General features: G+C 33.1%; 1 protein-coding gene across 4 annotated transcripts in view; it reads left to right on the top strand.

Moving 5' to 3' along the window:
• The window catches only part of LOC113504076 (probable nuclear hormone receptor HR3), an 89,396-nt gene that overhangs the window by 22,429 nt on the left and 40,844 nt on the right, over window positions 1-26,123 (top strand). The window contains exon 2 of one of the 4 annotated variants that reach the window (XM_026886174.1): window positions 17,928-17,984. The exons of the other annotated variants lie outside the window; for them this stretch is intronic. Within the exon in view, the coding sequence (XP_026741975.1) occupies window positions 17,928-17,984 (57 nt within the window). The remainder of the gene's footprint in view (window positions 1-17,927; window positions 17,985-26,123) is intronic. 4 annotated transcript variants of the gene reach the window in all.

Raw genomic sequence — 26,123 nt, forward strand, 5'->3', positions numbered from 1 at the left:
CAAGGCCGCGAGTCCGACTCGCACTTGACCGGTTCTTGTTGCCTTTTCTATTATTTTTGTGTTTAAAACAGTTTGTGTGTTTGTTTGATATACATTAGACTTAGTCACAACTTTCCCTCAAACACGTCTGTGGTGTTGCAATGAGGAAAATTGTTGTTGGCTAACTGGCGAAGGCTGTAGAAAGTGGCAACACTCGCGAATAGTCTCATTGTGTCCATAATTCTGTTATACGTTTTTTAATTTTGTGTATTATGCGAAAAAATTATGAAACTAACAGTTTCGTTGCGGAGGGTTGCAGGTTCGCGCCGATCAGCTACAGTCAAGAGTATTATTTAGAAAATTATATTTATTCACCTGAATATAAAAGCCGCTGATAAACAGTAAAGAAGATACTGGATTAGGGTCTAAAACCAAAAAAAAATGTTAAAGAAGTTATTTATAAGATAAATACATGTATAAGGTAACAGCAATTATATTACCAAGATTTGTAAATACCATATGTATTTAAAAGTCATCTACCAATCGTGTCGTTGTCGTGTAAAAATTGAGTATTTATGGAAAAATAAAAAAATTATAATTTTCTTCTTTATCTGTCGTTCAAGGATCGGACAGAGTTTAATACATCTATATACTAATATATAAAGCTGAAGAGTTTGTTTGTTTGAACGCGCTAATCTCAGGAACTACTGGTCCAAATTGAAAAATTCTTTTTGTGTTGAATAGACCATTTATCAAGGAAGGCTATAGGCTATATAACATCACGCTGCGACTAAAAGGAGCGAAGATACAATGGAAAATCTGGAAAATACGGGGAAAATTCTAACCACGTGGACGAAGTCGCGGGCAACAGCTATTACTGTATAAAATCAAAGCTACCGAAAGTGAAAATACTTCACACGTTTTTTATGCAAATAATTAGCAAATCACTGCTAACAGGTTTGCAAATTGATTGAAAGTATAATCATTTTCCTTTCACAAACATAACTTTATACTAAATTTAACAATAATACAAGTTAATAAAAGTCCAGTCCCCTTTTTGTCAAACGCGAAATCATCAGGAATACAGGGCCCCGATTCTGCTATTTACAACGGCCGATGAATGAATGACAATTGGATTAAAATCTGAAATTATTCCTATTCTCTTAAGAAATTTGCTAACACAATAATTGGAAGTTAATTGTTTCGACCTTGAGTGTATCGTCCCGTACTGAACTTTCAATTATTATGTATCGAAAATGCTTAAGATTATATGAAAAGTGACATTTTCATTCATTCATCGGCCATTTCAAATAGCACAATAGGGACCCAGGTTTTGTCATGATATTTTCCTTAATTGTTTTTACTTGGTGTCTTTTTATATAAGAAACTACAAGTTCATAAATAGGTATTTAAATTTAATAACGAAATAATGCAGTTCACATAAAGAAGTAAGGTTTGACTGTGTAGGCCGGAATCTCAATATCTACTTACCGATTGCGAAAATTATTTAACGGATATGAAGAAAATTTGTGTTTATGACATAAAAGTCCAAAATACAACAGCTACCAAAATCAACTAGTTCTTTATAACTTTATTTCTCATCTAAGACACTGGCAGCAAACAAAGTCCATCCAAATTAAAAACAAACAGTTGCAATTTAAATTCCGAATAGAGTAAATTACGTCAATACATCGCATGCGCGTGCGCAGCCTTGGTGCTGCCACGTATAATAAGGTTGCATCTAATGCGTGCCTTTAACGGGCATAACGCTTCAATTTATACCGAACTCCTTTTACTAATCTATTTTGAGATAACTAAGGCGTTTAATTAAGACTAGTGGTCGCCCGGTGGTCGAAATTCGACCATATAATAAATTTAAATTGTAAGTGACTTAATATACATTATTAAAATATAATATTCAAACATTATTAAGGTTCTACTGTCGAAAACTAAACTACTATAACCACAGATTTGAAAAAGACTGTTATTTGCCAATTTATTTTTTGAACAAATTATATGAAATTAAAAGAAAATATGTTTACTAAAACAAAACTTGCTATAAGAGGATGCAAAACAAAAAATCATGCGTTAAAAATACTATCCATTTAGAGTATTTTTTATTGTTTTAACTTCTCTGAAAACAATGTTTTTTGTAAAAACTCTTTCATCGTTTGCTAAATATACATATGTACATATCAACAACCCACTGCAGAAATAGTTTTTGTGGTGTAACATGCTGAAATCATCTCTAATTGCAAGTCGATAGGCTGTATACTGAAGCATGGTTAATTTATTTCTGGGTGCTCTTGAATTAGATGTAGTTGGTGTATTATGAGCAATATTGACATGCCACCCAGTATCACCGTTGGGAAAAAGCAGTGGGTATGCTAAAGGGTCTAATGATGAGTCCAAAACGGAAAATTATACCATTAACTTTTGAAAAACAAATCATATTTCGTTCAAAAGGTGGCTCACCATCAACTGTACTAAATATTACTCATCAGTTTGAACTGCATCATTAAATCGGCGTAGATCTAAATCATGATTTACTTTAATGAGCATACAAATTTCTTTGTTTTGATTTTCGACTCTCTGACAATGATCTTTCATTGCAATGAATGACCGCACAAAAGGATTACTGCGTTCCAATTCCAGTGAAATTTCACGCTTTATGTTTTTGTTACATGTTTGGTTAATAACAAATAATAAACGTTCTTGTAATCTATAATTAATGGCAGTGTCAACATCATAAAAATATAATTGTGCGAAACATGGTGAGCGACCATATGCGGCAGTCATTGGGCCTGATCTGTGATAAAAAACATCATGTATTTTGAAATGATACACTCCACTTGTAACTGCCTCAGCAACTTTTGCTTCAGAGCTAACCATAGCAAAACATGAATTATATTTCCTAATATTTTCAAAATAATTTTTTGATTTACTTTTTATTGAAGGTTCATTTGAAGTAAGTCCATCATATAATGATTTAAAATATTCATTTTGACTTTAAGGGTGGTAATATTGCTTTACCCTTATGACAACATGAAGTGAATGCAGTTCGGTCGCCTAAAGTCACTTCAGATTCAAAATGTTTCGCATTGCAAAACCTGCACTCTAAATTCATTAATCCACAATCATAACTTAAAAACACATTTGGAATGACATTGAGAGCACATTTAAATGCATCTCTCAAAATCATATTACTATCTAATACTACTGATGGGGAATTATTCCTTCCTCTTAGAGAAATATTCCTTCTTATTTGTCTCTCACTCCGGTTCGTCAATGTTCTATGTCGAGGCATAATTAAAGTTCTTTCATCAAATTACTGAAATCAAGAAGAGAAAAAGATTTACCTGTATGATGATTTGTTAATTCTGATAATTCGTACACAAAATCACTTATTTATCCTAAAGTATATGCAATTACTGAAATCGTAAACTATAGCAAAAAAAATTGTACCTGAATGTTGTTAGGTATTGCAGATTGCTGCTACAGAACACAGAAGTCCTTAAAAGTCGACACAACTCACATACACAACTCATATAAATTTGTATAAGCGCTCAGTATTTCACGTAGTATTCGTAAACTTTTAAAATTTGAAAAAGTTTCAAACTAAGTTTAAACATGTCTATAATAGACAAAAGAACTATTTGACCACAGACTCCACAGAGTTTGTATGCGTGTGTCAAATGCATGCTGGTTAGTATAATGTTTTATTAACAATTTAATGTATTTTTTATGCATTATTATTAAAATATTTTTTATATTAAATGAGGCAAATAAAACTTTTTTTGAGTACTCTACGCCTATGCATAAAATGAAAATCAAAAGAAACCATTTGACCACAGAGTATGTATAGGCAAATATATATATTTTTGATATGTCAATGTCAGTACTCTATGTCTATGGACAAAATGAAATATAAAAGAAACATGTGTGTGTGAAATGCATGGTAGTGTGTGTAATGTTTCTATGTCTACGGACAAAATTAAAAACAAAAGAAACATGTGTGTGTGAAATGCATGGTAGTGTGGGTAATGTTTTATTTATTGATTTAATGTACTTTAGAAGCATTATTATTGAAAAATATTAGCGTTCTGCACTTCTCCTGCACATAAACTATAAGTGTGCCAAATTTTATGCTCGTGCGTTCGCGCAATTTTTGTAAAAAGGGGTACAAAGTTTTGGCATCACGTATTAATATATAGATTTAGTTAGTTAAAATCTGTACCTAAGAACTAACTAACTTGAAGCTGAGAGAGTGGTTTAATATTTAACCCTAATCTTAGGAATAATGGTGCGAATTGGTAGTTTTTTTGGCTTAGATGGTTCAAATAATAAATACTATATAAAATCACGCTACGAGCAAATAAAAGGGGATGTAACTTAATTGGAATTAGAGTATAATTTTTATCACTTTTCGTTCGCGGGATAACTTAAAGAGAAGAGACCCGGTCCTTTTGAAAAGTGCATGGGGACATAGATCCATCATGCATAAGCCTTTTTGAGAGACTTTAATCTAAATTGTGATGACGACATCCACCCCATTTAATACAGTTTTCATTACTATTTGGATATAAGTAAAGAGGTTGATTGCAACAAAGAGTCCTGAAGTGGGATGATAACTCTGCATACAAAAAGCATTGATTTGTTTTTCAGTTACAATTCTTTAAATGCCTTTTCAAGGTCAAGCAACTCATCCTATAGTTATGTACGACCGCGGTCATTAACATCTCCAACCAAAGGCCTTGTCTATACATTAGACTTTGGATTCGAGGTTTCATAATATCAAAAACAACTTCACTCAAATCGTAAGAGTATATTTCTGCCTTTTGAAAACTCTTTCACTGAGGTATTTAGTCCATCTATCGCAGGAGAGTTGTGGTGGCCTTGCGGTTTTATACATGGATTTGTATTAACGAAGTGCACGTTCGATCCCGACGCAGGCATAGTACTAATGTGACGTTTTTAAAGTTAAATGTACACCACGGGCCACGGGCAACGGGCAAACGGTGAAGGACAAAACTGTGAGAAAACCTGGATATTCAAATCACAGGCACAAAGATAACCAAAATCGTTGATCTCACAAATGCCTGTACCACGCGAGGATCGAGCCCGCGGCATGTCTCCTTCGTGCGCAGTTACTATCATCATCATGTCATGGTTTCCTATTCTTATACCACATGACTATAAGTGCAGTCTACTCTCTCATCTTTCTCTCTTCATCTCTCTCTATCTATCCATCTCCTTCTTGCTTTTTCTCTATAGAGGAAGATAAGATTAAGATTTCTCCGCTAACGCTGGCGAATCGCTCCAAATTATCGAACTGTCAAGTCAAAGTCACGTCACTTGTCGAAAAAGAATATCATTCCCCTGGATTCTATTCGGCCATTTAATATTGTTACATACGTCAAAAAATTTGCAATACAATCAGCTAGTACTTTCTTTTTAACTTTCTATTTCGTTGTGGGTCTAAAATATGGCCTATAACCATTTTAGCATCAAATCTAATATTTTCGAAAGTTTGCTGTAAAACGCACGAAATTTTGCGAAACATTCGAGATTTCTCAAAGGTTGTTTTGTTGTTTCTTTATGTAGATATCTTTTTTAGGAATCTGAGTAATTATCCTTATTATATCATTAAAGTATTTGTCTTTATTTCACTTGTCTTTTTTGGCAGTTTATAATCTTTTGAATTAGATTTATATAGCCTGCAAGCTTTCAATTATCAATAGTAAAAAATTTGACTGCATGACTGCACCGATAGCCGAAAGATCATCACGGGCAACTAACTGTACGGGTCGTGTCGTGGGTTTGATCCCCGCGAAGAACAAGCATTAATGGTCTCCACTTTTTTTTAACGGCTACAAAAGCATAAAGGTGCACGTAAAGATTTAATACCTTAGTGCAGACATTCAACAAAAAACATAACCTTTCAATCTATAATGTATTTTCTGATTGATAAAGTTTTATATTATCGGTTTAGCCGATTTAGAGGTGTTGAACTATAACCAACAAACTCACATTCGCAATGTTTTTCAGCTTGTATTCTCCTTCAATAATAAGAATAAGTTTGTCACTTTAATATACCAATCCTAAGGTCGTTAAGATACAATTATAATTAAAAGACAGAATCATCATTAAAATAAGCCTCTAATTCTGAATTTCAAGGTTGACATCAACCGGCAACCACGCAATCAACTGGGTAGCAAATTGTCACCGCTATAACGTTATGAGGCAATCCAAATTACCTGGTTGCCAGTCAAGGTTGCCGTCAACCACTCTTGTAACTACACTTATAAACGTCAACCACTTTTCTTAGGACTTTTGACGTTGGTTGACGGGCAACGGAGTGGTTGCTCATAGAAAGAAAGAAATTTAGAAATTTCATTTCGTTTTTCGGTGTATTTTTAAAAATCCGTTTGCTAGTTTTATGAATAATGAGGATGTCACTTCTAAGTAAAATTTTTGCTTAGGCGTTACGTCATAAACTTTTTCTTATTCAACATTTATTGCAGAAATAAAGAAAAAATTATCGTATTTCATTTTTTTACTATCTGACAGACAGACCAGGTTCTGTGACATAACTTGGGAGATTCCTGTGTCCAGAAGTGGACAGCGAAAAAGTTGGGAAACGTGGATCCAAATATTGGACATTAAAATCATCCAAAGTGATAAATTATTCCCTATATTAAAAAAGGCCTCTACCCTGCTATGGTATAACTACAGTCTTCTCAATATGACTGCACGGATGGCCAAGTTGAGGTCACCACACCAAAACCACCGTGCGCGACGTGTCGCGAGTTCGATCCCGTAGGACAAGCATTTGTGTGACCCACGAATGTTTGTTCTGAGTCCGGGTGTCAGGGAGTCAGCGTGCATGTGATTTGTATATTTCTAAAAACTCCCCGCGATACAAGGACGAAATTCCTTAACGTTTGAGTCGTAAAAAGCAACATACATGTAATCTGACATCCCTATAATCTATCCTTTGTTTCCTACCTTTTCTTGGAAGAGTCGTGCGTGGACTAGTCACGTTGTAATCCTGATTGCATAAGTTTGCATCCCGAGGTCGCCTTACACGCGGTTGTCATCGTGAGTGCCCAACTGCTTGTATGTTTGTTTAATTAATGCTCTTTGGTGTCTATTCCTGTCATCCTAAATGCATAGACAAATAGAATGTTAATTGGAAGTAAGGTAAGTTTCAAGGTTAAGTGGACTTTAGAGAGAGTTTATGTTTATAAAAGTTTATGTTTATGTTCCCAATGACTGCATTTTTGGTTGGCGCATCATGTCTTCTTTTTTCATACCCTTTTTATCTGACATCATCAATTCTTATTACCTGACATTAATATTCAGCTAAATGGTAAAACAAGACGCCTACCCTAAAATCCTGAAGCAGCAGAAAAAGCCACATGAAAACGCATCTTAGATTCTCGCGAAACAAAACTTCAACACCTAACATTTTTTCAACAATTCTGCCTACATCGCAATTACTATAAACAATTATAAAGATGATTATCTAGCACATAATTGTATAGAATAATCAATTTGCTATAGGTGTACAAAAGATGGACCTTCACCGGGTTGTTTGCACGCAAACCTCAGAATTTCAATGAATCACGAATGGGCATAATATTGTTCTGCGTTTTGTGTTTTTTATTACTAAAATAGGTATAATTATGTTCAGGTTAGACTAGCTTTGTCTCACATCCTAGTCCGTGTGATTGACGCTTAGAGCTTTTGCATCGAAATCGGTCAAGCCGTTTAAGCGTTAAGAGATAACAATCATACATACTCAAGCTACAAACTTGAAGTTTCCTATCTGATTACCTTTATTTACCAAGGGTAAACCCTGGGATATATTCTTACCCATATCTTAGGGTCGTGACTTTGATGCCCATCTAGGACAAATATTTGTGTGATGAGCAGGATCGTTTGTTCTGTGTATGACTGAAATTTATCCATAATTTTTATTTAGAAATATAAAAGTAAGTTTATCAGTTGTCTAGTACTCATAATACAAGCTTTGCTAACTTTGACAATAGATGGCGTTGTGTGGAAAAAATGATTACATTTTATGCAATATTATCGTGCAAATAAATATAAAAACAAACATTTGACAGTTGTCTAAAAGAAAATCAAGATGGCCGTCAGTTTCGTCACGATACTTATCAAAACCGGTACATTATCTAAACAGAGAAAGTTATTTCGGCTGTGACTTGTCCGTTCGAAATTTGTGCACTTACACGCCCACGTGATTTCACTGTATTTGGCGTAGTAATTTAGGAGATATACGTATTTAAATCCCAGTATTCGAAAGGCAATTAGGTCTTTAAACAAGTTACAGTACTCCGTGGGTAATTCTGACGAAACGTTAAAATTTATTGAATTGACAAATGACGTCACTTGTGTAAAAGAAATGTCATTAAAATACTTTTGAAGTATTCTATTCACTTTCTATTATTCCTAAGCAACATTATATGCAGGGCTAACTAACCATAGATTAAAAAGATTACCATGAATACAGTTGACATGCTGTTGTTAATTATGTAGAGAGTTTTATTTTAGATGTTATTAAACTTTGGTTTATTCGATAATTACGCTTTAGTGTCAATAATTAAGCTAATTTTAATAAAGAGGAGCTTTTCATTGTTTTAAGTTCAATTTTAAATATTATTTTTCGTTACTGCTCTTGGTTCATAAAAGTTCTTTTCAAAATTCAAGGTAGATTTATTTGCCTTTCAAAAAAATATCTTAGTATCACTGTTAATGATATTTTTTTACTTAAAACTTATTTTTTTTCTTCTAAATACCTTGCCTAAAAAGTTCGATGTTTTCTTGCAAAAAAATTGCAAATCTTATTCACAAGCTTAATTTTAAACGTCAACATTATCAGTAATTAAAAACACATTTCAATAAAAACAATATTTAAAACACTTAAAAATAACAGTTGGAACATTAAATAACAGTTTTAAAAAGCTCTTAAAAACGAACGAAAATAAACGGTTCATACGTCATCATTCCACTTTCGAATAGTTGGTGAAAGTGGTTTCTATGTGTGTGTGGGGAAAAAATCAAATTTCGAACGCGGAAGTTACATTCGGATATGCACGCGAGCTTTCTGTTATGCGATATTATGTATCGATTTATCGAATCGATTAACAACTTTTATAACTTACGTAAGCTCGATTTTTAATCGCATTAAATTTGATTCGATTAATAAAATATCGATATTATTCACTTGTTTGTTGTTAAATTGTTTCCTAGTACTACTAAAATCAGTTTCGTTTCGTTAAAGAAATGCAACATAGTTTACGTGTGTGTCGCGTAATGAGCTGTGCCTAGGTCATGTCAAACGAAACTACGACACATACACACAACGTTAGGAAGCAAATCAATTTTATCTTTATGACAAAACCCCGATAACACAACGAAAACAAGCGTCAAGTAAACATTTATATTTTTTACGTAACAAACCAACAGCCAAATATCATTGAACTCTAAATTCGGAAAATAAAACGACGTAACATTAAAGACTACAGGTCAAATAATAATGGTTGGAGTTGGTAAGTAAAGATGGCGGCTTGTGGACATATGTTCGGCGACGGAAACACCCGAAGCGGGCCGAACGCGTTCGTAAGTGGGTCACACGGATGCACACACACAGAGATAGGTTAGGAGCATTGAGCGGGTAGCGTCTCGTTATGACTGCGAGCAAAAAAACTGTTAGTGTTGACACACTACGCGAATTTTCGTGTTATGTTGTTTTGTAACAGATTTTTTTATTGTTTTTTTTTCGTTGATAAAGTGTATTGTTAGTGTGTTACTAAATATAGATTTCGACAAGACGTAGATTTTATTTGTAACTTAATTAATTACGTTTTAATTAAAGCTGCGAAGGTGAGTATACGAATCAGATGATTTTAGTAATATTTTGTATTGGGTTCCGTAAACGTACAATATTTATGATAATAAAGACTTATAACACACAATATTTTCGAATGTTGTAGTACAATAAAGCTTAAAAACATACAAACAATAGATAATTGTTCATTTATGAAAATCTCAACCCAAAAACTGTTATTATGCACGACTTTTACAAGTTTGCTTACGTCTTTATGCCTAAAAACCCTGTCATATGTAACTAAATACTTTTTTATTCAACCTGACATTGCTACCCCTAAAAACAGAGGGCCTAGCACCACCACTCGAACTAAATTCTTACAATTGTGGAAGAGACGGCGCTTTACACCGTCTATAACGCTGTCTTCCTCACACAAAAGCAATAATATTACTTTAAAAGCAGTAACAGGCTCTCAGTACTAAAGTATAATTATTTATATACCTACTTAGGTCTAGAAGTAACGGCATTGACCAATTTTAGTATTAAACCTTCATAGTACCTTAATTATTCAGCAGGTTTGTGACTAGCTATATAAAATACTCGAATTGAATAAGTTATCTTCTAATACTTGTCTTGTTGCACGGGTTTGCTTGGATACTCAAGGTCATTGCGTAGTTTTTGTTATTCAAGGCTTATAGAGTCAAATTATTGTGCTTTTCATGTTTTTTTTTCTATACATACATAGGATAGGATCCTAAAAGGGTGACCAGATAGGGCAGTATTAGCATATCACGAAAACCTTTCCCCGTAGTGGTGGTTTAGGAAAACCTATATGCTACAACAGAATCGGAAATTGTCAACCCACAATTGAGTAAGCGTGTAAATCAATGCTGGTTCCTGCACTACATTGGAAGAGGATTTTACCCCTCAGTACGACATACACAGTTCTGAATATAAGCGTGAGGATCAGGCCTCAATAATTCTCAAAACGGACAGAGGTCTTTGTCTAGAAGTTGGAAATTATCAGAAGAACAGAGATTCATGTTTCCTTCCTCTATATTTTAATCAATCTTCAATCTCAAAGTGATAATACGGGGGAGAGCTAAGACCAATATTTAAACGCCTAGATATAAGCATGTTATTAGATATTCCTTTCTGTTCTTATGTGAGGGAGAAGGCTTAGCCCACAAGGACAGTTCAAGGCTGAAATTAGGGGTTTATACGGGGGAGAGTTATGTCTAAAATTGGGACCTTTAAAGGCCCAGATATAAACATTTTATTCCATATTTCATCTTTTCCCTATATGGAACAAAAACAGCCCGCAAATGGGACTTTTCTAGGCCAAACTAACTCCTTCACGAATATAAACTACTGGGCAGTATTTGACATACATTGAACGAACAAAACACACATGCGTTAGACTTAGCAACTAGTCTTAGCGTTCTCTAATTTGCATTATTACTATACATGACCTCACGCAACGTACGCTATACCTAGGTTTAGGTCTATACCTAGATACCTAGGCCCTAACTCCAAGGAAAAACGTGACACATATGCCGTTCGGTTTTTCTAAAAACGGATGAGTGTTCAATATAAATTAAGTTAGAATGTGTGTTCGATGCTTTTTTGATTTTTGTTTGTTTGTGTTTCGATTTGTTTTTCTTGTATTTTGGGACTATAATCTCTTTTGTAAAAATTTAAGGAAAATTTCAAGTTTTTATTATTTGTTTTTTTGGGCTATCTACATATAAATTAAGCTTTTCAAGCATCCAGTATATTGGTACCATATTCTTTGATAATTAATATGGTACCACAAAAATCTGAAAAGATTATGTTTATTTCGACCAATTTAACTAGAAAGAAAGCAAACATCAAATAGTGAAAGTTTTTTAACAAGACATAATAGTTAGTTATCTATTCAAATCTGTTATTTAGTTAATTATTTACCATGAATTTTAGTAAATTAATTGATTTACTTACTGCGTTATAGGTATAGAAAGCATAATAATTAAACAAGTTAAATCTTCAGATAATTATTATATTTGCATCTCTTATATGTATGCTTTTACTTTATAAAAGTTATTAAAAAGTTTATCAAGAATTTACAGAAACTTTACTCTCATAACTAATCATTTCCGTGTTATTGAGTTGTAGATTGATTTCATCAATGCATAAATGTTTTAGTATACATATAATTCTACTTGTACTTGTGAATATCACCGATCTTTTCTCAATATAATGACGCACTTGCACAGAGTTGTCATCGGCAAAACAATTTTGAAAACTTACAGTTACTGGAATTTAAAACCTCATTTGACCATCAACAGCTGAGGAAATGGTCTGTCAAAAGTTTAAAAATATTGCTTAACCATGATGAGTAAATGTGTCTATATTAAGAAAGGCTCAGGAGGAAACTTCGCAAGGAAACTCCTGTCCATAACAAATTAACCGGTTTTATTGTTATATAACAATATTATCCTGAGCAGCTGACAAAAACAAGGAAAGATTATGAAAATATTATTATTTGTTACCATGGTCCTTGGTTGGAGGGCAAAGGCCCTTCATTTAGCCTTCCAATATGTCATTATGTGATACATATATACTTGAGATATAATTAATTTTATGTTTAATTGAAAAACACCTAACAAAAAAGGTTAAGAATCCGCTGTGCTGTACCTGCATTTTGGAGAATAAAAAACCTGAAAAAATACGACGTCAAAATTGGTTGTGCAAACTATAATGCATAGAATTAAACAAAATAAATAAATGCACCTACATTGGTAGAGGTCTATGAGTATTTTAAACAGCTCATTGAAAGTTGTAATAATATAATAAGGTTTTAAGCATCTGTACGCATCTGAAATCTAGTCAGTATAATGCGGTCAACGGCTAGATAAGTTAATGCAGATATTCCTAACATTCCGTAACAAAAACATATTTCTTGGTATAAAATCATAGAAATAACTTAAATTGTAAAGATTGGCAGACCAACCAACATGATAAGTTGACTGCCAAGTTACATAAACAAACTTAAATTATCCGGTTAAGTAGTTAAACCTGCACTCAAGCTAACTTCAGAAAACATGTATCCCAGTTATATTTTTTAAAGCGCTAACGCTGATTCAATCCGTCAAATGTATTGAAATGACAATTTGAAGTCACGTCACTTGTTAACGAGCAATGACATTACCTTGCGTATAAAGTTTTCTATTCATTTTTCTTTTCAAGAAAAAGAATCATCATCTTATTAGTCTCTTAAAACCCATAACAACTATCATAATAAGTTAATAAAATACAAGATTGAAATATCGCAATGCACTCTTAAAATTGCTACAATTTATATCGATTGCACAAAATATCTAAATCGAGTAGTCGATTTCTCTTTATTTATTGGTTTGATATTGTAACGTATAATGATTTTGTGGCTGATACGTGTCACTTGTTTTTTAGTTGGTTGCAACTGTTTCGGTATTGGGAAAGAGGAAACCTTTTATCGTGTTAAAGGAATATGTAATCACCACGCTTGTTGACAAGGGTTGATGATTCCAGGTTCCAAATTCACAGCCGCAGTCATGCCGAGCATGTAGAAGGGATCCGTGGCTCTGGCTCAGGCAGTTGAAGGGGCCCGGGGTATTTTTGGGAGAGTCCGACATATCCCCACGCCGTACCCTTAGCGGTGGTTGAAGTCATAATCTTTTCACCTCGGAAAGAAAGATTCCAAAGTCTGTATCCAGGTCTTTTTTTACCTTCCGTCACTGGACTCTCGAAATAAAACAGCATATACTTTTACAAAGTTACCTTAGTAGCATGCATAAACGTTTTGAAACCGCAAATACAAATCTAGTTATCAACACGACTCATTGAGTTAAAACGACATTATACAAATACATAAATTAAAATCTCTAACATCTTTAGATAACGAAAAAATCTTACTTCCTCTTAATTGTTATACATCATTGCAGTACTACATTCCACTTTTGAGAGTTACACCTTTTAAGATCAAGAACTCAATTCAAAGCCCAAAGATTTACAACCAACAATCATACATAATATTGACTCCAAGAAACACAAACACAAACTGTTTAACATGCAAAACTGTCGCTTATAATTTGCTGAGAAATAATTTGAAATGTCTCGAGCTAAGGCTCGGACTATTTGTATTTAAGTGACATAACTGGAAATACCTTTACATTCATTATGGATAGACGAAACTAGGTGTATCTGTTTGCTCATAAACTTGGTTAAGATTTTGGCGATTTTTTTGGACAGGGGGATTTTTTGGGCAATTATAATTTCTCCAAATAGACATTTCTATAAAAGGTTCAAGGAAATCATTACAGACTTCTTCCCTTTTCCCAGACTAAAGTATTCCACAGCTGGACTTAGTCTTTCCTATCTCCTTCCAGGATTCCCTATCCTGTACCTCGTCAAACCATTCTTCAGGACCACTTTCCATATAAAATACATATAGTGGATGAAATAAGACTAAAAACCGACCCTAACAAAACTCATTATAAGGCTCAAAAGAAGAAACTACATCTCCAGTACCTCAGTTCAAAAAGACAGATAAAGAAACGGTGCAACACTCCTCTCAAATATTTCAGTTTGCCCCTTTCACTTTCACTCCTAACCAACAATATGTAGATTGAGTCATATAATCCTTATTGAGAATAAGAAGTTAAAAATTTTCATTCACAGCCAAAAAATATCTGTGATTGACATGTTTTGATGGTTATTTTCTTGCTGCACCGAGGCTAATTTGAAGTCTTCTGTACCCCATTAATGAATTATAATGAAATTCTATCGGGTCTAAGGAAGGCAGGATATGACGTTTACCGAACTAAAACAACCGGATGTTTTTCCTATTTCCCTTTTAACATGCATCGAAAACAACTCGTGCTTACTTTGCTGAGCGATATCTCTATAACTTGGCTTTATTGGGAAAATATAGTTCAAAATCGGTTTAGTAGATTCTGAGATTACTCAATGTCACAAACTCACGAACTTTTCCTCTTTATAAAATTACTTTATTTTGATGTTACTGATATTATTATCCTAAAATCAAAAATGTCCTTATAAGTCGAAAGACTTCGCAATATAGGTATTGTAAGTCACGGACGTAAAAATTAGGTAACGTTATCAAAAAGAGAACTCCTTATTTTCCTTAAAACAACACTTTAGAATTTTTGTCACGAAATTTTATAATTCTGTTTACTATTACTATGACTAGGAGTCTACTGACTCACTTATTAGAATGTACATATGCACTATATGTTGATAGCACACACACACACACACACAATATGTGCGTGTTAAAACCTGATGCATATGTTAGGCATTTTACAAACGAACAATTTTGCCGTCACTGTTAACTGAGCATAGCTAATTACGTGATTATGATAATTAGGCAATTTAATCAAATTTTAATGATTTATCTGTCATATTAATACTGGCTTCAAGGCTTTTGCAAAACAACGACCAAGTCGCAGGCATAAGTTAGTCTTCATACACATCAGCTTTCTTGAAAAATACGGAAATTAAACTGAAATATTAATATTAAAAAAACCCGTCAATTATTATTTTCAACCGTGCATAAACAGAAAAAAGTCTTTTTGATTTATTTAGCCCACTGCATCCCACTGCTGGGCAAAGGCCTCCCCCAAATCTTTCCACGAATGTTTCTTGTTATAATGACAAAATAAATAAATCATCTGTGAAAATTCAACCCGATGACAGACGGATGGACAGACAGATTGTTAGTTATATAATTAATTAATTTTACATAAACAATTGTATATTGATCGTTTGTAAATATCCTTAAATGCGTTATCGTAGTATCTGTTTCCCACGTAATAGCTAAACATATACATATAGAATATGTATGTCTGTACGTATGTATTGTAGTAGGTCAGGTTTTGCAACGGGTTGTAGAATTTTTGTTATTCGTAGTAAAAATGGTGATAGTTTTTTACGTAACATGGTTTTCTAATATTGCATGCTTTTTATTGAGATTTTTGTTATGTAAGATGCTTTTATATTTAGATTTTTATGCTTTCATTGATTTCTAGTTATTAATCAATGTAATAAAATTTTATTTAAACGAATGTTGGTTATTTTTTTGATGTAACTTTCTTGCTGATAGCAAAACTTTGACAAATGTTTCAAGGACAAAGAGACTTTTGTTCAAGATCAGTTGTATTTGTTCTGTTAATATAATCCCAAACTGGGCAAAGGCTTTTCCATAAACAGACACTTTTATAATTAAGTGAATGCTTTACTCTTAAATTGTCCATTCAGAAAACAGATACAATTTGTTCCAACATATTTTTTAGAATTTATATTCTATCCAATAGACCTAGAAATATCCAGATTTTTAACCCATCAGATAAAAGTTTATTCTTCCTAATAAATAAAATCAAAAGTTTATCCAATAAACATAGTCGGTCAACGAATCTTCAGCCTTCGAACTAAGATGCATTTTCCGGTTCATTCTACTATCATTTTCCCTGACTTGAATGTCGGTGTGTCTAGATCTAAATATACAACACACAGGCTAATAATAATAACATTTAAAATTATACCATAGAACACACCCAGTCCAGTTGATACAAGTGACGTTTTAAAGATGATATAGATCTCGCTATTGTGATAAAAGATGTATTTTTGACGTCACGTGACTTTTTACTTGTCACTCCTAGAAAAATTGATTTGATTAGTATTAATATGAGCAATGAATCCTGTTCAAAGAAAGAGGTTGGATAGGCAGTCGCTCTGAAAAATTGCTGGTTTGTCCTGATGATGATGAGAGTACATGAAAGTCTTCATTTTGTTATAGAAAAGGGAATTATATGATGAGATTTTAGTTCTTAGTTTAAGTTCTGTTTAAAACCATCATGAGACTAAATAAAAACCAAGTTTTCGTTTTCAAGGTCATGCTATAGATTTATGATTAAATGATATAAAAAACATTCCTTTTAATGTGTAAAAGGTTTTACCAAGAACTAAAAAGTTTCACGTCAAAACAACAAGAAAAAAAAGTTTATGGGACTTTTAATTTTATAGTTAAACTCCTTTCTAAAAAAAACAAACGCTGGCTTACAATAATACCTATATTTTAATTTATAAGTTCAAGAATTTGGGCTTGGTTCAATCCGATGAGTCACAACAGTATATACGTCTTTATAGTTATCTATCTTACTTAGCAGTTGTATGTCATTATATAGGAGAAAATGGTATTCCCCGGTGTACCAAAACAGTTTTATCGAAATGTCAATTGGAGCTCTGAACTTTTGACATAAGGTACATAAAAATTGGATGAACAGAAAAATAAGAGGGTTATGTGATCTACTTTTGTCACTTTTCGGTCTAAAATACACTGTTTTACTAGCTTATAATGATGTCTGCTGAGTCTGTAGAAAGGTTTTCTCATATTTGTTAATTTTAAATTAAGATACGATGTAGTTTTCATGAAATTTATATTTTTGCGAAAATTTTACGAGTAAAGCAAATAGTTTCTCGAAAAACATTAAAAAACAACTCTAAAAATATTCGCGAAACTCTAATTAAGCCATCAAAGGCAGTCCGCATTAATCCATTTCATTTGCTAAAAAAAAAAACGTATAAAAAGTAAAACCGGGCTGTCAAAGAATTTCCCTTTTCAGGCAGTTTTTAAAAAAAGTACTTCCATAGCCCGCATTCCTTTAAAGATTAGGCCGCTCACATACACCGACCCACGTGTAGACATCACGTGTGTATACGTGTTGTGTGCAGCTGTGTGGGTAACACACACAAGCGAAGCGTAGTGATGTAACGTTGACGCCTGGCAGACATTTTTTATGGGCTCTGACGCAACTTTTTTTTATAACGTAGCTAAGGCCGGTGTTGTATTCTGCTGTTAGTTGGTTTTAGTTCCGTATTTATTTATTTACCATTAATTCACAAACATCGTATTATGAGGGCATTATCAATTTATACTTGTTAAAGATTGTAGTTTTTCGCAAAATAAATTTTCAAAAAATTCTGTCATTTTCTAGAGATACCTACTGTGAAAACTAAAAAAATACATTTTTACTAATAACAATTTTTCTTGTTACAGGTAAGTTTCCCAACTTAAACACCAAAGAAAAAATGGATTACGACACCAACTACCGTGGTTTGTATAAACATAAATAAATCAATAACAATTTACATAATATTAAAATGGCGAGCATAGAATATCACGCAGTGTGTACCGAACCTTACGATGCACGTACAATACATACAAACAACATATAACTGTAAAGCAAGGCTACTCACACATACGCAACAAGGACAGGTCAATGCACTCCGTTGCCTTGCACGAGCATACCGGCAATATACAACGTCGCTGTTGCGCAAGAGAGACAGATATACCCCGCAACGTTCCGCTTTTCAAACGGGGCTCTCTTGGCGTGCGACAAAGATGACGCCATACTGCCGGAAAGGGATAGCTATATAAATATTATGACTGTTATTTCACTTCCTTTGCTGTGATGCAATAGCAATTTTACAGTAAAGCATCTATTTCGAGACAAAGATTCATTTATTTTTAGTATTTCGTAATTTATTAATTACTTTTAGGAGTTAATAATGTAGGTGTGTCTCTATTATCCAAAAATGTTCAAAACTTGTTTTCAAAGTATTGAAATACATTTACGTAAATATTGACATTCTGTGGTATATTTTTGGCGCCAAACAATTGAAGACGTCTTGAATGAATACCTTAGTCATTCGTTCTATTTATAAAACGTTCAAAATGTGCGTTTAACAGAATGGGGTCGATAAAACCTCGCATTTTACGAGTGTTATAATATTTATGACAGCGCCATCTAGCATCGGGTAGCGACAGCTTTTTATTGGTGATTTATTGCCTATCACTGTGTCCTCATTTTCGGTCAATTCTCGTAACGAGCGAATCATAACCAGAATATTTGAGCTACATGAACATTCCGTTACTAAAAACTCTAAAGTTTATCCTCCTGTTTCAAGGAAAATCGATTAAAAAAGCCATAACGCAAACTACGCGTGCCCTAGTTTCGCTTCTATGGAAATATAGTCTTTTGTGGTGTTTTCAACCTACTCCGCAGTACATTTGAAAAAATCGCTGGGCCTAAGGAACGTGCCAAACCGTGTGTCATTGAACCCCTTTAAAAAGCTGCCGTGGTCGTTGAGACGACTACAAAAACGAACCTTAACGACTGCAGCATAGCGTAGAAAACTGCACTTCATAATTCTGAAAGAAGAGTCCATTTTGAAAAGTCTATACCGACACTTACGCTCTTTCGTTCAAAATTCAAAAATGTAAAGACGCACACACACTAACACACGGACGTACTACAGACGCACGAATGTTTACCACGTACGTGTATAAAGAAAGTATGTGTGAGCTTTCTCTGTGTTGCGTTACACAACGTAGCGCTCTCTCTTTCCAGCACGTACGAAACATCGTTCCTTCTCACTCTAGCCGACTGTTATGTAATAACGGTGGTTGAGATTTAGACGCGTAACATTTTTTTTCTTAAACCGCTATGTTTTAGATTTTTAATCTGTCATTTTTTATCTTATTAAATAATTATGAATTTAAATTTTAATTGTAGTATAATTATCTCACTCTTACAAGATTCTAATTAGACAAAACTGTGGTATTAAATTTTATAGTTTGCTTTACATTTCGGTATTAAATTCGTGCTTTTTGTATTGAAAATGTATGTGAAGCGATGCGATAGGCTTATAAATAAACTGAACATGCTGTCAAATTGTATGCACTTCACCCACACACATGCGTCTAAAGAGGTTATGTGTGTGGCGCTGGCTGGCAGCGCTGTATTCATTTCCTAGTTGCTCCCTCAATGGCCCGCTTGCAACAGTCTCGGTGTAAGCGGGTCTTTACCAATTCGGCGCGAAATATCCGTCGAGAAAACGCCATTTAAAAAAAAAGAAAAAGTGTCGAAAGTCGATAAGTGCTTGTGTTATCTGTGGTGTGAGTGACAGTGAATTTAGGCTGTATGGAATGATCAGTGCCTAGGTTTGATTTTTTTTAAGCGTTGACACAACTCGGTTTGGCGGCAATTTAATTTTTAATAAGATAGTTTTTACGTCATTTTTATAAAGTTAAAATTTATAATGAAGTTTTAATTGCGTTTTTAAGTGGCGTTGTTTTGCATGTGAAATTTTAGTATCGTTAACGGTTAATATAACTGTGTTGTCTGCTACAGAGTTAATTTAACTTTTTTAATTGAAGCTTTGTTATGCGATAGTGCAGTTTTAAATTAGACATTTTGTAACTTCCTAATAATGACAAGTTTTGTAATTATTATGATGGACGGTTGCTTTGTTAGTGCTTCATTATGAATTTAATAGGAATATAAACAGTTAAATATTAAAGTAAATTACATAAGGGCATTATGTATTGAGATTCAAATAACTATTCTTCTTAAAAATGAAACTAAATCTTTTAATTCCGTGGCAACTATTTTTATTTAAATTTTTTCTTGAGATTTTTTTATTTAAGTTATAATAAAAAATTCATTCATTTATCATTGAATGAATATTTTTAACTTTAAGTTATTTTAAATCGGAAAGCCATAAATGGATAAAGAGAATTTCAGTGTATTTTGTGATCGAAGAAAAACGTTTGTTTACTCACAATAAGCTATAACAATGTAGCTTAAATTCTTCATAGCATAATGATTTGATATTCCTGGTAACATCAAAAATATTTAGCCTGCTTACTTTAAACAAATTTTAAGTTAGTTATTTCATCAAATCTTGACTTTCATTGGCGAGTATTTTATAACCATTAGGTAATACTCACAAAATACGTGGCTTTTTGCAGGTGAAAGAATTTTCTAAATCTATTGAATAGATCCTCCGAAGTCATTAACAGTCTTATTAAGCATTTATTGTTGTTTCTTCCTTCAAATTTTTGAACAATAACTTACAATTAATATACTTTTGACACATCTAAGACGTATACCTAGATATATGTAGTTTTAAAAGCCAGCAAAAAGCTTTCTTTCTCATATATTATGATGTTAAAACCTTAGTTCTTTAAAGTTGCTTAAAAATATTAAAATAGACACTACACTTATTATTTAAACAATATGTGCCACAGTAAATATTTTACAACAATAATAGTTAAAATTATATGCGTTCGATAGAATTATCTTTCTATCGTGGTTTGTGACTGATAGTGGCAATAGGCTCGCCCCCAACTAAATGAAACTTGTAGTTGCATATCTGTATGTATAACAAAATAATGTGTTATTTTTTTGTATACCTATCACTAAGGAAGAATTAACTAGTTTTAATAACTACAGTATCAACAGAAAAGAGAGAGAACAGTGTCAAATTAAAGAAATAGTATTTATTCCAAATGGCTCAATTTAAGAATAAATATTGACGTAAAGACTAGCTGTTGCCCGCGGGCCCGCTCGCTACAAATCGAAAATATCCTACGGGAACATAAAAACAAACTCCCTCTTATGTGTTAATCCTATTCATAAACTATTTGTGTACCAAGTTTCGTCAAAAACAATTCAGTTGTGTTTGGGTAAAAGAGGACCAAATCATAAAAAACTTTCGCGTTTATAATATTAGTAGGATGTAAATACTATTTTACATTATCAGCATGAGTTAAAAAAGCTCTTGAATTATTTGCATATTGTATTTAGTTATTTTCTTAATAAATTCAATACCAGCTTATAGCAGTCCTACAGTTGAACCAAAGCTGTGTCTGACCAATAAAAATCTATCCAAAACTTACAATTTTATTAAAATAGCGATTTCAATAATCCTTAATGGGCCATAGCTTTTACATAAACGAACCTCCTTCTATCTTTATAAATCCGAACTGCAATACCCAATCCATTCTCTCGCGGCCATTTGAGGACATTAAAGCTATTTATTTGGAGGTTATCTCCTACCTTAGCCATTTATAAGATACCCTGACTGGTTGGGGATTTGATGCTAAATAAATAAAAGGGGTAGAATAGTGGTGGGTCTGTCGGATTTCCAAGTCATATGTCGTAGGATCGAATAACGGCAAAAATGTTTTTCGAATTCATGTAATAATTATTTGCTTAAAATGGTGATAGAAAAGCATTGTGGAACTGGCACACCTCAGATTTTTTGGAGGGGGTGTTACGGCTCATCTCCTGCCTTTGGGAGGCTTAATAACTCTGACACCAGGTTTAATGTCAACTATACCAAAAGACAAAGAAGTTCAGTAAAAGGAAAACATATTAAAGTCGATTTTACACGTGTTTGTAGTCGGTATATTTAGGGCTATCAATTCTAAAAACTTTAGTAAAACTAACACAATGAATTGATTGTGGTTCTATCGCTTTATCAGTTTCATTTTCAATGAAATAACAAGAACTATGTTACTAGAAAAGTCTGATACGATCGCCCTGTCACGTGACTTCCCATGCTAGCATGCCAGCGTGACAGATCAGGAAATAAGTGACACGACAACACTTTAACCCCAGCAACAAAAGTCTTCCAGAATAAACTATCAGGTTGCGAGGGGAACCACTTTAAATACACCCCTCTCTATCGCACTTGTGGTGTTACAATGGAGGGAGGGAGACGGGGATAGTTAAATTGTCGAAAGATAATGGATGACCTATTTTCAGGCCACGTGGCGCTTGGTGTGGCATCTTGCAATATCCTTGTTGTTTGAATATTATTTCGAAAGGGGATCGTATAAAGAGCTTCATTTGAAGGGGGCTACTTATTATTTGCAATACACTATTGTATTCGAGTTAAAAGAAATACTTAACTAAGTTTCGGTAGCGAAGAAGCAGTTAAAGTAATAAAAATACAATTAAAATCATTATCTTTGAAGAAAATTGTTGAATATAAAGTCTAAGAAAAAGACTCTGAATTCGCCTTAATAAAAATCATACAATTTAGCTAATTCACTATTTTATCTTTAACTAAATAAATAAATAATGCAATTTAGCTAATTCACCATTTAAAACATTTTGTCGTTACTGACATAATGATGACTAATTCTTATTAAAACGGGATTCTAAATGTTTCGCAATGAACAATACCATTGATTGTGAGAAATTTATATTCACGCAAAAACTGTTTTATTACAACGTATTCAATATTAACCCTTTACACAACTGAAACGAAAAACTACACTTTTACAAGCATGTATAATGATAGAATTAATGAAGGCATTTAAACCTATTTTCTTAAATCTTCAATTTAAATGTTTTATTTGCCATTAGACGGCGTTTAAAACGCAAGCTTTTGCCAGAGATATCTCTATGAAATAACAAAAAAAAAGAATTGTCTTTACACATAACCTAAAAAATGTCGATTAGAAAAGACAACTCTTAAAACAATGTGTACTATCGCGAAAGCGAGACAGACAGATACTTTCGCATTTATGATATTAGTAATCAACCACAACAATCGGAAACAAACGGTTAAAATATGACCTCAAACTTGCTACATGTAGGTCAGACGCAGGTCACAGCCTGACACGTTTTGGGCTAACTCTCGAACGGCCCTAATCTGACCTTCGTGACCTTGGGACTCAGGTTCAATCGCTTCGGGTCAAAGTTGAACTTCTGCCCCAGTTTCTGTAAACTGAATTATCGAAGGATGCAGGATGGACAATTAGTGAGGAAGTGTTTGTTTTATTTTTAACTTTATTATTTGTTTTACTTTAATAGTTTTTATCGTAAGATGTTTTGAGTAGGTAGAGTGAATATTGTTTTTCTGTGTACTATGACGAAATTAAATGACTTGTAGTTTTGTCAAATTTCGAAAGATGTTTTTTTTTTCAAATGAATTTTATATCATCTTTTTTGGTACAGTATAGCCCACAGCTGGGCATAACTCTGCCTTTGTATGCTATTCTAGTGTATTTATCCAATTTAATAAAATTCTTCAAATGTACATGTTTTTACTAAGCAGCCAACAAATAGCCAAGTTAAATAATATAAGACTAAAAATTTCTCTTGAATTTTTCCACATACACCATTATTTATTCATCGTTTAGTGCTGCGATCCCAGCATACAAAACACACAATTACTAGACATTTCTCAATTACACCGATTACGCAATACTGACTGCGACATAATACTTTCATGAATTCATTTTAAAAAATATGACTTTAATTTAATTAATTGTTGAGTAAAAATGTATTTTTTGTTGTGGTACTCTTGTGGGTCGTAAATTGGGGATGTAATGGCCAGTAGTGTTATTTTAACCGACTGTGGCAAAAGGGTATTATTATTAATGTAAGGTAACTATTAAGTTTAAAAGGGAGAAATATCATATTAAAAAATTGTCATAATAACATAAAAAAACTCTAAAGTTTTATTTGAATATAATATCTCAAAAATAAATTAACTTTATCCATTTTGAGTAAAAATAACGTCAAAACAATGATTGATGATGTAACGTCACTTCTTGAATCTTAGACATTTTACAATCACTCATTGATAAAAGAACACATCATGTTGCTACCCTGATTAAAGATTACAATAATTATAAAAAAAATACAACGAACTACTGTTCCATATTTTAAACTTCTAAAAGTTCGAAAAATGAAATCAAGTTTTTCTTAATTCTTATTTCAAATTGCTGTTCCTTTCATAAACTTTGATAATAGAACTCACTTCTTCCTTTGAATATGGTGACGTCATCGCATAATGGCGGATTTAAGCATTTTTCTCAAAGAGCCCGTATTCAAGTCTACTGCCTAACCTTGGTGAGCGCTTAGATTTTGCGGTGGGGAGCTATTACGAGTACGCAAAGCGAACGTACGTTAAGTAACAAACTTGAATGCGATTTCATAACGCGTAATACTCGGCGCATAACTTACGAACACGTTTTATTCCGTATTTATTAATATTTTAACGAAATACACTTCAATTAGAGCGAGTTTACGAGCTGTGTTTTCGTTCGTAAAAATAAAAGCCGTCTCTGCAACGCCATCTAGTGACGGGTAGTCCAACAAAACCGAAAAAGCTCATCTCTTGAACTATTCGTTTAGATAATAAATATGCACATATCAATAAATTACGCAAAACGTGCATAATATGTTATTTATAATAATTAAGTGACATAATAGTGGACTTGATTACATTTAGTTACGCAACTCGATACGAGATGGCGTTGCTTCCTTCGTTACACCACGCCGGGTCGCTGACCGGGCGCCTTATGTCATAATATTTTTTATCACTACTAGTTGCATTACTGCCATAATCGTGCGCTGACCGATTGCAATTTATTGTTTTTTTATTTACTTCAAGAACACAATGATGGAACTAATGAATGTTGCCGTAGCACAATAAATAAAATTACGCCTATTTAATTGGTCGAACGTGCATACAGCTTCTTTTAAAGAAGAAATCATTTCCAGATTACTGTTTAATTAATATACCTACGATAATGTTGTACACGGTTACTAATTTTATATGAAGAACTAATAATGTATTTAGAACACTTATTCACCGTTCAAAAAGCGACTTATAACAATATTACCAAGTCATTTATATATTAACTTCTTAAAACTAACAGAATGTAAAAAACGTTGTCTATATGACAAAATCATTATTCAAAAGAATACTAGATATCTGACGATTAAATACACCTCAACAAATAATAAATTAATCTTTATAAAATTTTAGTTTCGAGACAATTTTGATAAAATATTTAATCTGCCAATCGCCATAGATAGATGTAGTATTTGACGTCAGTTCTTTGAATCGTTGATTGAAAAGTCCAAATTTAAAGATAAATTGTTGATTATTTTTGTTGTTAAGTTAACTATAAGTATTGTAATAGATTTATAAATATACGCGTCATGTTTTATATGAAACAGGCTACCACTGAAAAGATAATCATGTTTCTGTTTTATCACCCGACGTCAAAAAGGTGGGGGTTCTCAATTCATCTGTATTTACTTCTCGATTCGCTATTTTTACGACTAATATAGTATTTTGCGGAGTCAATGTAGAGTTTATGTTAACCTCACAAATAACGAGACTTTTAATTGATAAAAGTATCACGAAAATCAGTTCAGTTGATGTTGAGATTACCGCATACAACAGCACAGACACTCAAACTATATTTCTTTCTATATTTGTACTAGTAGTTGCCCGCGGTTCCGCCCGCTACAAACCGAAAATGATTAAACGGGAACGTGCAAACGGAATAAAAACAACATCCTATGTTAATCCTGTATACCATGTTTCGTCTAAATCCGTTCAGTGTTTTTTTGCGTGAAAGAGGAACAAACATCCA

This window comes from Trichoplusia ni, chromosome 21 (assembly GCF_003590095.1).
Source record: "Trichoplusia ni isolate ovarian cell line Hi5 chromosome 21, tn1, whole genome shotgun sequence".
NCBI lineage: Eukaryota > Metazoa > Arthropoda > Insecta > Lepidoptera > Noctuidae > Trichoplusia > Trichoplusia ni.